The 17,655-nt window shown below is 41.5% G+C and overlaps 1 protein-coding gene across 2 annotated transcripts in view; it reads left to right on the top strand.

Moving 5' to 3' along the window:
* The window catches only part of PIR (pirin), a 74,688-nt gene that overhangs the window by 17,648 nt on the left and 39,385 nt on the right, over positions 1–17,655 (top strand). For both annotated transcript variants that reach the window (XM_006088580.3, XM_014455721.2), the window contains exons 4-5: positions 6,817–6,900; positions 8,781–8,987. In XM_006088580.3, coding sequence (XP_006088642.1) covers positions 6,817–6,900; positions 8,781–8,987 — 291 coding nt within the window. The remainder of the gene's footprint in view (positions 1–6,816; positions 6,901–8,780; positions 8,988–17,655) is intronic.

Below are 17,655 nucleotides of genomic sequence, written 5' to 3' on the forward strand. Positions count from 1 at the left end.
TGCAAAGTAATGCTCTCACTTCTCTGAACTTCCAGTATAATGAGAAAATGGATTAGGTTGGTTAGCTGCCTGGATATTTAAGGACAATCATTTAACTTCTTGTAGCCACAAGGAGACAAATTGTTATCGAGTAATAACACAATAAATAAAATTGTGCTTTCATTGCTTATGACCTTTTATTACAACCTAAAAACTCTTTTCCTCCTTCTATTTATCCTTTTGCCCCACCTCACTCCAGCTTTTCCCCAATATTCCAACCTTTTAAGGACCAGGTGGGGTCTTGCCTCCTCCATGAATTACTCCCCGATTCCTCCAGATTCTTATTCATCAAAATTAATCTTTGTTCTGTGTTTCCACTGGGACTAATGTACTTCTATTTAGTGTTCATGTCTTTTATCTTCATATTTTCTTAGTGTTTCTTAGGTGGGCAAGGGTTGATCATTGTGTTCATTTTTCTAATTTTCCACTTATGAGTCTGTGTTGACATTTTCCTTGTGAAGGCAAAAATGAAAGAAAAGAGAGAGAGAGAAAGAGAGAGAGAGAGAGAGAGATTAAAAATTATTACAAAATTTGAAGTTTATTTAAGAGACAAAAAGTTGGTATCCCTATATCAACCCCCTTATTTTTTTGATACTTCTTTATTTTCCCCCTTATTTTTAAAATACATTTATATTGCTTTCAGAGAGAAAGGGAGAGGGAGAGAGAGATAGAAATATCAATGATGACAGAGAATCATTAATTAGCTGCGTCCTGCACACCCCACACTGGGAATCGAGCCTTAAACCTGGGCATGTGCCCTGACCAGGAATCGAACCGTGACTTCCTGGTTCATAGGTCGACACTCAACCACTGAGCCACACTGGCCAGGCTCAAACCCCCTTATTATAAAATGTTTTATTGCTTCTTGAAGTCCAAATTTCTGAAAACTGTGGCCCAGTAATATCAAGTACAATAACACATTGACTAAAAGTCTGAGAAATTAAATCCTTATAATTAATCGAATCAGGGAATAATAATAATGCACCAATCAAAAGATATCAGGTGCTTAATTAAATATTATTATTATGGAATTTTAACAAAATATGAAAACAAGAGGGGACTTGACAGAGTTCCCTTAAACCTCTCTAAGAGCCCTGTGAGCCCCAAACCTGCCTGGGACCATGTGTACAAGGGAGCGTATTCGGGCACTTCATTCTAAAGTGTCTGCCTTGACAGCTTTTAACTAGAGACTGTGCTGAGCAGAAGAACCTCCCTCTACACCACAACGTAGCTCATTTCATCGTTTGATGTCAAATGGCAACCTGCCACAGAGATACATGGTCTGATTGCAGAAAAATATTGAGCACACATTTAGGATCAGCAGGGGGCACTCTTAAACAAAAGTACTTCTAACCACCCACTTTCCCCCTGGATGCAGACACAACACTTTTGTATGTAGGAAATTTGGCTAATCATAGAAGTTGGCAAACCATTTTCTTGAGATTCCTTCAATATAACCGTGGAAATAAAACAATGAATGTGAACACCCTGACTTTGGATTTAGAAGATACAAGTTTATCAGTTAAGAAGCTGGCCTGATGATTACATGAGGAGCCATGGGGAGTTTGTCTGAGGAGATTCCCTGGGAGATTGAATCCTGAGTGGGGTTTGAAGAGGAAGGGCATTCCTGGCTCTGGGGTTTTAGAAGTAGCTGGAAGGTTCTCAGGGAGTCTGCAATTCAGCTCATCTGCATAGTTAGATTCAGGAATACGATCATCAGAACCTCATATTCAGGCCTTTTTCATCAGCCATGAACTCAACTTGTGTTTTTGTGTGTTTTTTCCCCTCCTTTCCCTACTCAGCTACCAAGAGAAAAACCACCATTTGAGGGCAAATAGAAATGATAAGAAAACATAGTTTTATCTATAACATAGACGTTTTGCTTTAAAGAATAAGCCTTGCATCTGTAATATCAAATTAGGTCATCACACTCTTCCTTCTGAATATCAGCCAGAAAGAAACAACAAACTATATTATATCTTGTGCTGTGATTCTGCTGGATTTATAGCTCTTTGAGGTATACCTTTCCTAAATTTCACATTGCAAGTGACACTTTTCTTTCATTATTGTTGTGGGTTTGTGCCCTTCTCCTTCCAAATACAAACACACAAAATACAAAAAGAAATAACAGACAAGGAAGCAAAAGTATTTAGTAGAGATCCATGGAAAGTTTAGGACTAGAAGAAGGAAAAGGACAAGCAGGATCAGGAAGCATGACAAGTCCTTTAAGAAAACACCTGTTTCCGATTACACATTTCTTACTTAACATGCAACTCTTGAGTTTAAACATAACATTCCCAAATCCATCAACCACCCATGGCAATTCTCCAGGTGTTAGCGATTATGTAATATCCTAAAAAATCATCTGGATTGTGTCAACTCAAAAATTATTGCTTGAGATTTTTAAAAATTCTTTGCAGGCATTAATTTAGACTTAAGGCCTCAGTGTAGCATTTATAGCACTTAGCAAAAATAAATAAAATGAAAGATATATAATCATAAAGAGTCATTTCTTTGGTTTCAGATTCCCCCCAAAAGGCTAAAAGTATGGTTTTTGCTATAAGTAGGCAAAGGTATGCATAGCAGACTCAGCAAATCTTCATAGACCAGACTTCTCTAATTCAGATTTTATAGTATTTAGGATGGGAGAAGTGAGGTTTACTTTTGTATTACCAGAGAGAAGTAGAAATCCCTACCTCAAAACTAGAGGAAACGGGTATCCTTTTCAATTGGCTTCTCAATCTTTTAGAAACAATGTTGGAATTGCTTTCTAAAATAAAATTTGCAAAAACAAAACAAAACAAAACCAAAACACCAACAAACAAACAAACAGAAACCTCTCTTGGTGTCCATGTACATTTTCATCTTTAAATGAAATATTTTCATAATTTACTTTATAAAGTTGCCTGACATGATTAACAACTAGAAAGCCCCTCAACTTGGATAATTGAAAAAATTTTATGGATGGAAAGAATATGATTTGAAAGAGACTCCTTTGAGAACCTAAAGGAGAGTTTCAGCCCAAACAATGAAAATTGCCTTTATTATGCAGTTATTTTTAATTAAAAATGCATGCATAACAGGAAAAGGAAAGCAATTCTAGACAATGCTCCTGGTAGTTGGGCTGCTTCTTTGAAATTTGGAATTTTTAAGCTTTGTGCTTGAATCCTGTTTTGGCCTGAGTGTCCTCTATAGCATTTCCAAATCTTCTCCACTTGCTAATACATTGAAGTCAGAGCTAGCTACATTGTCCTCACATGTAACATGGAGTTATTCTTCTGATTCTTAGTGTTTTCCCGTATGTCTCACTGCCTTCCTGCCCAGCCCTAGTTCACCAAAACAAGGAACAAAGCATATCACTTATTTTCATTCACGGATTACCAGCAGCATCTTTATATTTTACCAAAACAAAATGGCTTGTTTTTGTTGTACAAAAGTACAGTACTCATTCCAGAACACCCAAACTATAAGAAAAGTGGAAAGACCACAACATGTAGATGCAATTCCACCATCTAGAGATGACCACAGTTCACATTTTGCTGTGTGTCCATGCAGGCTCTGGAACCATACAGAAATTTCATTTCTTTTCTGACCTTTTCTCCTTTTGATTTAAACTGGCCTTGTCCAGCCTAGGAACACCCTGATTCACCTGCCTCCTTCTCTGTTGCGTGTTCAGTAAGCCCTTAGGACAATGAGATTCTGGTCAGCATCAATTAATTTTAGGAACAAAGGCTAGGTCTGTTGACCATAGAGACAGATCTTTGGTCAAACTAAATATGTCGCCCTGACTGGTTTGGCTCAGTGGATAGAGCGTCAGCCTGCGGACGCAAGGGTCCCAGGTTCAATTCTGGTCAAGGGCATGTACCTTGGTTGCGGGCACATCCCCAGTAGGGGGTGTGCAGGAGGCAGCTAATCGGTGTTTCTCTCTCATCGATGTTTCTAACTCTCTATCCCTCTCCCTTCCTCTCTGTAAAAAATCAATAAAATATATTTTAAAAAAACCTAAATATGTCATTTAGGCCTCAGTTGTGTTTCAGCTCCAGGCCCAGAAAAGCAGAAAGATCCCACTGACCACACCCTTGGGAAACCAGAAAGAGCAACGCCATGGTTGACATCAGGTTCAACCACAATGATCAGCTACCCCATCCTAGCAACAATCAATCAATAGAGACCACGATCCTAACTCCCTTAGTTACTATGATTAATGATTTCTCCCCTATATAACCCATCCCCTGGAAGCCACGGGGAGTCGGGTCTTAGATAACAGCTCACCTGTGTGACTCCAGGTTTGGCATCATTTCCTTAAATAAACCTTTAGTTTCTTTGCAGAGAACTCCTGTTCAAGTTTGATTGGGCTTAATGTGCACAGGTGAATGAACCCCTTTGGTAAGAGCACCTCCATGCATATCCTGACATAACTGGATCCAATGTTATTTAAATAAACCCATTTACATGGATCATTGTATATGAACCCTTTATATAAAATTGCTGTTCTGTAACCTGCTTTTTTGATTAAATAATATGTCATTTTCTGTGTCAGTAAATAGATATTTATATTACATATATAAATATTACTCTAACAGTTGAATAATATTCCCTTGTATAGGTATACCATACTTTAGCTAAGTGTATTCTATTAACCCGTCATCCAGATGGTTCCTGTCTTTTTGTTATAATAAAAATCTCAAAGATCGATTTGCATATACATTTTATATCCTTGTCTCCTTAGATTTAAATCTTAGAAGTGTATTTCTTTACATTTAAATCTCTCATCCATTTGGAACATGTTTCTGTGTATAGTGGGAGCTTACTCCCTTTTTTCATACGGTCAATCAATTGTTCCAATACTGTTCATTAGAAAATGGATCCTTGCCCCACTGATTTGAAATGACTGTCATCATTTATTAATTTTCCATACAAATGGGTCTCTTCTATTTCTGAGCCAATGTTGCACTATTTCCATTGCTATACTAAGCTCCCAGGTGGGGATTTAAGACTTAACATCTGGTCAGGGTTCTCCAGAAAACAGAACCAATAAGATATATAGCGATAGATATAAAGAGGAGTTTATTATGGGAATTGCTTCACATGGTTATGGAGGTGAAGAAGTCTCTCAATCTGGTGTCTACAAGCTGGATAACCAAGAAAGCTGGTGATATAATTCATTTCAAGGTCCAATGTCTGAAAACTGGAGTGAGGGTTTGCTACTGGTATAAGTCCCAGAGTCTGATCTAAGGGGAGAAGAGGATAAATGTTCTATCTAAAGAACAGAGAGCAAGAATTGGCTTTTCCTTCACCTTTTTGTTCTGTTTGGACCCTCAATGGATCAGGTGATGCGCCATCCCCCGGCATTGGTGAGGGCTATCTTCTTTACACTATGGACTCAAATGCTCATTTTTTTCCAGAAACACCTTCACAGATGCACCCAGAAATAAGGTTTTGCCAGCTATCTTGGCATCCCTTAGCCCAGTGAAGTTGGCACATAAAATTAACCATCACAATCTAGAACCTTCAATTTCTGTAGTCACCTGCTGGGATAAAAGTTGCTACTGAGGCCATTCTATACACTTCAATGACATTGCTCTACAGGATGACACATGGAAAGTCCTTATGTCAGCTAGCTCCGATTTGCACTGTAGTAAGTGCTCTATAAACATTTAGTTTCAGGAACTGGCACTCAATAGCTGAAGAAGAGGTGGGATTATTATAAGGGTATAAGATTTCAACAGTATGATGGTATCACGTCTTTCATTGACCTTAGTTTGATGTATGAGAAGGCAGAATAAACAATGCCTGTTTTCCTAGTCTGAATTCTGAACTCGTTGAGAAGATAAAAGAGTAAGAAAGATGGCAGACAATATACCTTTACTTCTGATAAAGCTGAGATTGGGGAATATGGCTTATATATGCAGGCAACTGGGCTTCTGAATACTGCACTTGAAACAGACTTTATTCAGTTATCATTGGCTGTGCTGGATTCCTGCAGGCCACCACCATCAGGGTTGGCCCTTCTCACAGAGACAGAGTAAAAGAGGGCACTTGCTTTCCGTGGGAAGGAGAGGGGCAGGGCTTCAGCTAAGCAATTTCTGCTTTCACGTCCACCAGTCAGATTAAGTTGTTTCCTTCCCAGGGGTGGCGAAGTACAGCAAGAGCCTAGGAGTGTTAATGTTAAAGGATATCTCCATAGGGATGGAAATATCAAAAAATGGCAACCACAGTTAGTGACTACTTTATTGAACAGCCCAGGATTTCTTTTCACTTTTAGCTTTAGTATGGGCCTGCCTCTGGAAAAGTTGACTTTAATTCATATGAATTCATTTGACATATTTTACAAACATTTATTGATTACTTAGTGAGTTTATGTGCCTGGTGTCAGAAATACATTTCCTTTAAGTGTTCTCAAGTTAGCTTTTAGGTCTGTCACCCCGCATATCTTGGTGGATGTGGCATTGGTCACTGGGCCCCTGTTGTTTTAACAGGAACTGCTTCTCTTTCACCCTGAGCTCCAGGACCCACCATGGCAGGGCCATGGCCTATGGGTCTAAGCTCTGACATGCCCAGGTCTGTCTCTGCTGGAAGGAAGTGGCTCCTATGTGAAATTATCTCAAAGACGTTGTGTGGGCTAACACTGCCCTTTCACAGATTCATTCCCTCAGCTGGCCCTCCTTACTATCTTATTTACTCCTGAAACTCTGTTCAACCTATTTTCTGTAGGAAAAGTAAACAACTATTCACAGCTATCCAACATCTACTTTTTCTTATGCTTGTTTTTCAAAGGTATCTTACCTCCTCGAAGGGGGCAGCATGGCCCATGAAGACTTCTGTGGACATGTTGGTCAGTTGAACCCAGGAGACCTGCAGGTATGGCTAAGAACAAGGAATTGCTGATGGTTTACTAGTCATTGGGTGTGCATGTTTGATCTGCCAACTGCCAGTACATTCACACCTGGAAACTTGCACAGGTCTCTCGTATTCCTCTTTCACACTTTTCTTGATTCCCTCAGTCACTTTTTAATTCCCACCTAGTCTTTCTCTTACTTACATTTCTCAAAAGAGTAATCAAGAGTGACTGTCTGAACTTCCTTTATCTTCCATTTCATTCTTCACTCACTGAAATCAGTGTTGGCCTCTCAGCAATCCCCACACATTTCGTGAAGCTGTTCAGGTTACGGTCACTCATAATGTCCCAATTGCCAAATGCAGCATTCCAGTTTTAATCCTCATCTTTATAGACCTTTCTGCTGTATTTGAAACAGTTTACTACTTATCTCTAGCTCATTTGAAGGAGTAGGTGTTGTCACTTAAGACAGTGACCCAAACCCTGACACCATCCTAGTCTGGTCTGATATGTATTAGAATTTAAAATCTCTAGGAAATGCTTGGGTAATCTTTGCAAGTTTCGTAAATCCGAACTCTGTATCAGCTACTTTCTGGGATCATTTACATTTTTGGCAGATCAATAACTGCAAATATTTGACTCATGGTGTTTTAATGAACATGGAATTTGAAGGAAAAAAAGCAAAAGGATAGAGTTGTGGCCAAAAGTTAACAGTAACCTTTCACTGGAGCAGAATTATAAAGTGGAGATGGCCTTGAAAAGTCTATATGATGACTGGTGTGCCCTGACCAGGGACGTGGTGATTCTTCTGCCCTCCATGCAACAATTATAAAGTATGTCTGTGTGGATCCCAGTGGGGTTGAGCTCCAGGTACCCACAGATGTAACCTGCTCATTACCTCCCCTTTTTGGCTTTCTCCCTTGCCTTGCTCACTCTTCCCTGCTTGTGCCTTCTGCACCACTTTCCAAATAAACTACCAGCACTGAAGTCTTTGTCTTAGGATCTTCTGTGGGAGAACCCAAGCTAAGACAGGCAGGAAATCTATCATGTTCCATTCTCCTTACCTAATATGCTCTTAATAAAGAAATAAATGAATGCTTGAAGAATCTGCATAACAGTGAAGACAATGACTGTTTTCTCCAAGTAGTGAGGGCTCCATTACTGGAATTGAGCAAGCAGACTCAAGTCACCCATCCATGGTATAGTCACTATATGGGGCCTGCACATGTATCTTTAGGCCCTTGCGCTTACCCATTCTCTAGCTGCTGTGAATATTGGCTGCTGATGGCTCACAGTTGCATCCCACCCTGGGCACTGCCCTCTGCAGCAAGAACTGCCTCTTCCAAGGTTGTGCTCCCAACGGGGCAGGGGGGGGGGTTGGCACACAGTCACTGGCTTGCTGATGTGGGGATAAAAACCTGGCTACCTCATCTTAATTTGGGACAATTCTGAAGGTTTATCCAACTTCAGATCTCCCTGTTAGATTGGCTAAGGCCTTTGTTGTAACTGTATTGCTGACTGGCTTCTCCCCCTGCCCAGTCATGCTTTTTCTTCTTCTTCTTCTTAAGATGCTCCCAAGAGCAATTCCCAATATACTGTCTGCCTGCATCTCCCCATCTCAGTGCTCAGCTGAAGACTCAGGATACTAAAGAGAGACTCCTCCTATTAGTATGAATTTCAGATCTAATGCTTTGATTTAAAACAGGAAGCATGGGATACATTGGGAAAACTAGAAAGGAAGGATTCCAGAAGTTATCATTGTTTTCTTATTCCTCATGAGGCCCAGGGCTGTGAAATAAGCACTTGTAAGGTACCTCACTTAGTTACTGTGTCATAATGGTCCCACCTTCAGCCTTATTCAAGCCTGGGTTACATTTCCCTCTTGTTGGTCTGGTATTTGCAGTGGATGACTGCAGGCCGAGGCATTCTTCACGCCGAGATGCCATGCTCAGAGGAGCCAGCCCATGGCCTACAACTATGGGTTAATTTGAGGAGCTCAGAGAAGATGGTAGAGCCTCAGTACCAGGAACTGAAAAGTAAAGAAATTCCTAAACCCAGTAAGGATGGTGTGACAGTTGCTGTCATCTCTGGAGAAGCCCTGGGAGTAAAGGTAAGCCATGCTGCTGTGTGTTTGTGAAAGCTGAGGTGCTCAATGACATAGGCTGGCCCCGTCCGGATTGTCAGTTCTCACTGGGTTTATCACAGTTCATGTGCCACAGTTCATGGGATGGACTTGCTTCAGAGGTGTCAGAATAAGTGGAACCTAATGGGACCCAGAATTTTTTGCCACATGCAAACCCAGAGAGTTAGAAAAATTATAAGAAAACAAGTTCATATTAAAAATGTGGTCAAAAAGCAATTTTAAGGTATACCTTAATGTGTGTGCAGATTTAATGTCTTTCCTTTTGCTTATTGTGCAAGTTTATAGCCCCTTGGAACTGCAAGATCACCAACTCTAAGAAACAAACAAAAACAAAAACCAACTCCACTTCCTGAAGGTTTATTTTAAAATTAATTTGAACATTTATTTATCCCGTACTCGTTTTACCCTGTACATTCTTCTCAACTAAGACTATGATATTTCAGCTTAGGTTCCCACCATTTTAATCATGTTAGATCAACTGATGCTAAAGATTATGGATAGATTTGTGGTAGGAAAAAGGTATGCTAGGTACTATGTCAGATGCACATGAGAACTGCTGCTGGGGAGGCCAAGTTCGAAGTAGCAGCCAGCTGGGGAGTTAGCTGCATAGAGTGGTCTCTTAGGGTTTCCCAGAAGCAAATCCAAGATGAGAATTCATGTGTAACTGATTTTAAAGGAAGTTCCCCTGGGGGGGCAGTAAAAGGAACCAGGATAGGAAGGGCATGAGCCAAGCAAGGGTATTATCTTAGGTAAAGTCCCAAAGAGGATGGACACTCAAGGATCAGTCCACCTCCGAGTTGTCCTGATCCACCCCAGTGCTAGGCAGCTGGGCTTTCATGCTGTCTTACCCCAAGTCATTACTCATGGCCCTTGAGTTTGGGGTGGGGGGGCACAGAAATGGGATCCCAGGGGACCTGATAGGGGTCCTGACACCCAGTTTCACACAAGCCAACAGGAGCTGAGAGCATCAAGAAATTAGGAACCACTTTGCCATTCTCCCTGTGGGTAGCCAGCACTTCAAACTACTTTACACACTAATTTATATAAACTTAAATTTTGTTGAGATACACCCACAGGGACAATGGCTTGGCAGTGGCTTCTAGCCAACCACTCAGTGGGGTGCATTTCATGGGCAACAGGATGTTCATGATTTTTGGTTGGGACTTACAGATTTTGTATTTCCTACGCTATAACCACAGTTCTTTACCTGTACCAGGCCTGGGCATGTGCATTATTTTGCTTTGTGTTTTCAGTGCAAACAGAAATAATTGAAGGAAAAAGAATCAAAATGTGCTCCCTATTAAGCAAATATATCTGCCTGCTCTCTATGTGTACTTTGCAGTTGGGAAAATGATCCTTCATTGTATTTCTGTGACTCAATTCTGTTTCATCAATCATTGGGCAGTGCCCTTTCCAGTGGTATGGCAAGAGTTCCCTTCCCTTAAGTGCCACAGAAGACAATTCAGATACTGTGGGGTCTTTCTGGTGTAAGGCAAAGGATGTAGCTATGTGTGGAGTCAGTCAGGGAGGCCTAAGGAGAGCTGAATTCATGCACATGAGAAGCTGCATCCTCTGTTTCCTATGGGGCTTCTCACTCCATGTTTCCAGGACTCTAATGTTCTAGGGACATGTCAGGAGATACCTCCGTCTCCACTCCAACCAGAGCACAAGGCTTTGTGGAATTGTCCTTAACATTTCCTTTACAAACAGTGTTGAGCTGTCTGCAGCTAAAAAGAGAAATGAGACCACTGATTGAATAGGCAAGCAAAGCCAGCAATATCACAAATCCTCCGAGTTCACAACTGCTTTTCATTTATAGAAAACACAATGCCATTTTAATGTCAGAGCTGATTCCAATTACAGGCACAAGGACATTTAAAGCACTTCCAAGCAGCAGACTGCATAGTCTTGCAGTCATAATCAAGAATTAGAGATGAACGGTAATGTTTTAACTTTGTGCAATAATGTCTTGATAGCTGCTGGCCTCTAAGTTTTCTTACATTTGTTGAGTAAAATTGTTGAAGTAAATTACATTTTCCTAAGTCAATGATGGTTTTTATTATGAGAGAATTTTAATAAGGAACTCTTCCAACCCTGTTTAGTATTAATTTGAATTTTGAGAAACAATGTGTTGTTGTGAGTACCAGTATGGACGCTGGAGACCAATGGCCTAGATTAGAACTCCCACCGTGAAGCAGCTGTGTGGTTTTGGTTAAGCCACTTAACCTCTCTGTGTTTCAGGGTTCTCATCCATCATATAGGATTGCTTAGAGGATTAAGTGAGTTTTTTATACATTAAACTACTAAAACAGCATCAGACACATTATCAGCACCACATAAGTAGTCGCTGTTACTATTATTATTTTGATTACTTCATGTTACCTTGGGTAGGAGCTGGGCTGAGATTTATGTGTACTCATTATGCTAAAGGGACTTGCTGGGATTTGACAAAGGTAGTTAACTTGCTTTGAAGAAAAAGACACCAGCATGAGTCAGTGTAAAGATGGGGGACTATTGGCCATTTTTTTCTGGATCTCATAAAAACATTGGTTTCTACATCTGAAACCTTAAATTATGCTCACCAAGGACTGACTGGATCATAAAAAGTCTAGATGTTCCATAAAACAAACTGAAGATAACATTAGGTTAAATTACCAGGTGGGGCTGAGAATATACCTTTTCAAGAGATTGATGTGCTTATCCTACCTAATAAAGAGGGAATATGCTAATTGACCCTCCCGCCATTGCAAAGATGGTGGCACCCACAGCCAATAAGGAGGGAATATACTAATTGACTGCCCGCCCTCAAAGATGGTGGCGCCCACAGCCACAAGATGGTGGCGCCCAGTCCCCTCAGCCTGCTGGGGTGGCAGGCACGTGGCAAGGCTGGGCCCACCCTGCGCCTGCCTCTAAAGTCCCCCAGTCCCTTTAGCCCCCCAGCTGCCCAGGGCCAGCCCGAGGCACAGGCAAGCCTTGTATGGAAGCTGCCCAGCTGATGCCCGAGGCACAGGCAAGCCTCGAATGGCAGCTGCCCAGCTGCCCAGGGCTGTCCGAGGCTCAGGTAACCAGGACAGTCTGAGGCTCAGGTAACCAGGGCCGGCCAAGGCTCAGGTAACCAGAGCCAGCCGAGGCTTGCACTGCCGGCAGTGGCAGCAGCAGAGGTGTGATGGGGGCGTCACTTCCCCTGATTGCTGGGTCGCCTCCCGCCCCGGAGGGCTCCTGGACTGTGAGAGGGGGCAGGCCAGGCTGAGGGACCCCCCTCCAGTGCATGAATTTTCATGCACCGGGCCTCTAGTAACTAATATAGAGTCAACAGCAACTCCCACCCCCACAAGTAAAATATCTAGAAAATGGAATTAGTGATCATTCCAGCACTTCTCTAACTTCAAAATTCATGATCACCTGGGTGTCTTGTTAAAACGCAGATTCTGATTCAGCAGGTCAGGGTGAGGCCTGAGTGTCTGCATTTCTAACCGCTCCCAGGTGATGCTGAAGCTGTGGTCTTGGGACCACTATTTGTAATGTGTGTAATGACCATGACATCCAAGACAGGGGGCTTACTCATCACTAGGACCAGTTTGATTATGAGCTTATAGAAGATTTTAGGGTTCAGCTCTGTGGTTTTTGGCAAATCTTATTTAACCTTTCTGGACTTCAGTCCCTACACCCACAAAAAAGGCGAGGGGGTTTTGTGCAAGATACTATTTAGCTTTTGCAAGCAACTCAGCTGTCCTTTTGCTAGTCCCAAGACAGATGTGTCCCTGTTTCTCAGTTTATATGTGTTTCAGCCCTTGGGAAGCCACAGCCAATTTTGAGCAAGATTCTGCCAGAAGAACACAGTCTAAAGTGAAGGCTGAAATGGGGGGGGGGAGATAAAGATGGGATACTTAGAATAGTTTCTGTCACCTCTGGAAGGTCAAAATCACATGTTTATTTCATGAGAGTATGAAATCCTTCAAACCTCATTCCATCCTTATCAGGCAGCCAATCAGCAATATTTATTGCCAGTTTTCTCTGAAACATGATTCTTTTTCCAGCAAACGCCTCTACTTGCCTCCTGCTGTTTTAAATTCCATTATGTCAGAAGGAAACCTTAAGGAGGCCTCAGCCCCAGTGGGGTCAGAAAAAGGCAATCCAGAGCCAGACTGCCTGGGTCAAGGCCAACACCACCACTGACTAACTTTAAAGAAGTCACTTATGCTTGCGGGGCCTCAGGGTACTCATCTGAAAATGGAGGTGCTTATACTGACCCAGAGGATTATTGGGAGGATTAAATTGGTTAATATGTGTACAAACTTAGAACAATACTCCTTTGCAAAAACTGTGTATAGTGTTCGTGTGCCCTATAATTGTAACAAAAGAATCTTCCTTCTGAAGGACAGACTGTATACTAGTATTCATGTATTGGATGATAACCAAACATTTAAACATTCAGTTTCCAAAACAGCCTCATGTAATTCACTCAGATCTTGTTACCATGGTGTCTCCAGGGCCTGAATCATTGTCTGATACATACAAGACAATCAAGAAATATTTTTCTGGGTCCATAAGTGAAATCATTAAAATGTAAAGGAATGCTGGAATGAGAGAAATGTGGGCAAAGTAGTAAGAAGATAGGACAATATAGGGATTAAGAATTACTGTAATAAGCTTAATATGAGCTAACTAAAGAGTTGAGAGAACAATAAAATAAGCTAAACTATATTTTAAAATAAACTATTTAAGGGATTAGGTAGTAGGGAAATGAAAACCAGATTGATGTTTTTCCTTTAAAAGTGAACACCAGGCTGTTTTTCAAGACCCAAACTGTTTCCTGCAGGTTTCTTAAATTGAAACAGTGACAACAATGAGGAGCAGAGGTTTGGGGCTCGTGGTTCTCTTTGGGGGTCCACAGGAAGGTGTCTTGCCTGCTTTAGCATCTTTACTGTGGCCTTTCAGGGCATGCTAGATCTCAAGTAGGGGAACACATAGCAGCTTTCAATGCATCCCTGCTGGATATATCCGTTCTTTACCCTGGTTTAGCTCCAGCAGGCATTGGAAGACCCTGTGTTCCTTGGGCAGTTCTCTCCGAGCCAAAAGCAACCTGCTCACTAAGCAGCCTGTGTTGGTTGTGGGTTGGTATGAAATGTATAACCAAGTCTGTGGTTGTCACCTCTGATAGAGTCTCCGGGCTGTGGCAGGCCACTGGCGTCCACACATGCAGAAACACACACACACACTGTCCTAGACCAGAACTAGGGAGACACACCTGAGAAACCAGAGAGAAAACCACATTTTCCAGCTTTTGCTTTCATTTGAAACACCTTATTAGCGATACACAATTTGTCAGTATTCCTTCTACCTTACTTGGATTTAAAAGTTACAGTTTATGTAGCTTTCAGGGAAATACTTTTATAGCATGTTCAAGCAGCAGTGGGGTTTTGACAATCATAATACTAGAGAGTAAACTTAGAACATTTTTGCATTGTACCTATTTCTCTATTTCAGGGAAAATTTGGATTCTTTGAATGTATGTTGCACATTTTAAATAGATCTTGCTAACTTTGCAGTTGACCTCAAATTCTCAGCTCTTCCCCTCACCTACCTTTCCGAGTTGGCTTCTGTTCACTTTGTGGTATAGGGAGAGCTTGAAAGAACAATTCTCAAAATAGCATTTTAAAAACTATTAAATCAGGAAAACAGGTAGCACAGGCACACCTTGTTTTTTTTCTCTTTTTGCCTTTAAAGTACTCCAGCAAGTTCATGGATCTAGTTCAAAAAAGAATGATAGATGTTCTCCTAATGGCAGAGATTGCGTTGGAGGCAGTGGGTTTGTGACAGGGAGCGTGTGATAACGGGCTCCAGCTGTCCCCCAGCGCTCACAGAGGGAAAACAACCCTTGCTCAGAAAGGAGTTCTCCCTTCCAAAGACCTCTCTGTTAATTTATTTTATTTATAAATCAGTGCTCTGTGATAGACTTAAAAACTGGAGATTCTAAAAACATTCCCTTTGGGCTGAGGGGTTGGGTAAGGATGGACCTGAGACTTCTCTCAGTATGTCTTTTCTTTTTCATTTGGAAAATGTAAACACATATTTAAAACATCAAGTTAAACCAGAACAGAAAAAAAAACCTTAAAATGAAAAACAAGTGGAAACAAATGAAGAACCTAACATTTGTGTAAAGATATCAACAACATTACCACACAGAGAAAATATTTATTTTAAGGGCTTTTAAACATAGTTCTCTGAGTGTACATTTTTAATGGGAAATATACTAAAGACAAAAAGAACAGCACAAACTTTTGAACTTCATAGTTTTTTTAAATTGAATTTATTGGGGTGACATTGGTTAATAAAATGATATAGGTTTCAGGGGTATAGTTCTATAGGACATTATCGGTATATTATATTGTGTGTTCACCACCCCAAGGCAAGTCTCCTTCCGTCACCATTTAGCCCTCTTTACCCTCTTCTGCCTCCCCCAATCCCCTTTGCCTCTGGTAATCACCATGCAGTTGTCTGTGTCTATGAGTTTTTGTGTGTGTGTGTGTGTTTTTTGCTTAATCCTTTCACCTTTTTCACATAACCCCACAACCCCCCTCACCTCTGACAGCTGTCAATCTGTTCTCTATGAGACTGTTTCTAATTTGTTTGTTAGTTTATTGTTGTTCATACTGGCATTACAATTTTACTTTATTTTTTAATTTTTTGTTTCTTGATCCTCACTTGAGGATATATGTGTGTGTGTGTGTGTGTGTGTGTGTAAAAAATAAAAGCATAATATGCTAATTAGATCAGACATCCTTCCAGATGACCTTCCAGACAAAGCTGGGGCTGCGAGGGAAGCCTGGGTCCCGGGTACCAGAGGGAAGCCAGTGCCAGCAGCCGGGGGAACGAAGCCCTACTCTTGCACAAATTTCATGCATCGAGCCAAACCAGGCTAGGGCCACTTGAGGATATTTTTCCATGGATTTTTTAGAGAGAGTGGAAGAGAGGAGAGAGAGAGAAACATTGATGTTGCCTCCCACACTGGCCCCAACCAGGGGCGGGGATTGAACCTGCAACCCAGGTACGTGCCCTTGACTGGGAATCAAACCTGAGACCTTTCAGTGTGGGGGCCGATGCTCTAACCACTGAACAACACCAACCAGGGCAGCATTACAATTTTAAAACAGTTTTAAAATCAAACAAATGAGTAAATTTGTTATATTTTTAGGAATCAAGATTTTCAGTGTAAGAAAAATAGGTACAAATGCAAAAGACAAGAGCGAAGAAAAATACTGTTACATTAAACATTGAATGGACATTTAAAAAAATAGATGTCCATTATCTATAAGGTAGTTTCTAGAGAACTAGTATGTGTGATCATTTTAGGAATCCAAGATTTTTAACAATGCAATTTTGTGTTTCTGATAACCATTACATTTTCTTCTGGTTTTTATTTACATCGATTTTTCTTTTTTGGTACATGTTTAATTAGATGTTATGAGGAATTCTAAAAAAAAGTCCCACCTACGAGAGTCAAAATCACGCAATGAATTCTGGCTGAAATTCCCTTTTGAGACATTAAATAAATGTATTTTAATGGGCGAATGTAGGGAGAGAGGAAAGGAAATTCCAGCATAAGGCAGAGAGCCTTCTGGGCTCCCTTTGACATAGAGCAAAGGGGAACAGAGCATTTGAGGGGAAGGGATATTATCAAGTGCAAAGTAGAAATGTGGAGTTGATTTCACCATCTCCGTCTCCTTGCCACTATTCACCAAAGTCCAACGTACGTCCCCACTCTTCAGTGAAGCCTTCTTAGGTGCCCTAGATCCACACAGCCATCTGTCAACCACACATAAGGTTTTTGGGGTGGCAGTTATTTAATTCATGTGTCCCATTTCTCTATGAGCTCTGTTCATTCAGTCATTAGGCACCTGCTGAGTGCACATCATGCAGTGCCCTAGAGATACATGAATGAGATACAACCATTGTCATTAAGATCACAGTCTAGCTGGGGAGAGAAACTGATAAACATCAGCAGTATAATGTGATACAAGAAATGCTAAAATAGCAGTATGTAAAACTTGCATGGTAATCTGGAGGAGGGAGAATTGATTTTGCTTGTGTGGATGGAGGGAGGGAAAGAAAGAAAAGAGAGGGGGCAGAGGTCGTGTCTTACAATACTATATAAGTATCCTATATAATAAAAGGATAATATGCAAATTGACCAAACAGCAGAACGACTAGTCACTATGATGCTCACTGACCACCAGGGGGCAGACGCTCAATGCAGGAGCTGCCCCCTGGTGGTCAATGCATTCCCACATGGGGAGCACCACTCAGCCAGAAGCCCGGCTGATGGCTGGCGAGTGCAGGGGCGGTGGCAGGAGCCTCTCCCGCCTCCGTGGCAGCACTAAAGATGTCTGACTGCCAGCTTACAGCCTCTTCCCATGGGTGCAGGCCAGGCTGAGGGACCACTCCCACCCCTCCACCCTGCCCCTAAGCTCAAATGTTGTGCACTGGGCCTCTAGTGATTTGTATAAAAGGCTTGGATAGTAGGAGTGTAGTAAGTGTGTGGGGATTGTGATGGGATGGGGTGCTGCATAAGCAACCAGATTTGGTGGGGTTGTGACAAGGAAAAGGGAAATGATGCAAAATATTGGGCTGGAGG

This window comes from Myotis lucifugus, unplaced genomic scaffold, assembly GCF_000147115.1.
Source record: "Myotis lucifugus unplaced genomic scaffold, Myoluc2.0 scaffold_49, whole genome shotgun sequence".
NCBI classification, from domain to species: domain Eukaryota; kingdom Metazoa; phylum Chordata; class Mammalia; order Chiroptera; family Vespertilionidae; genus Myotis; species Myotis lucifugus.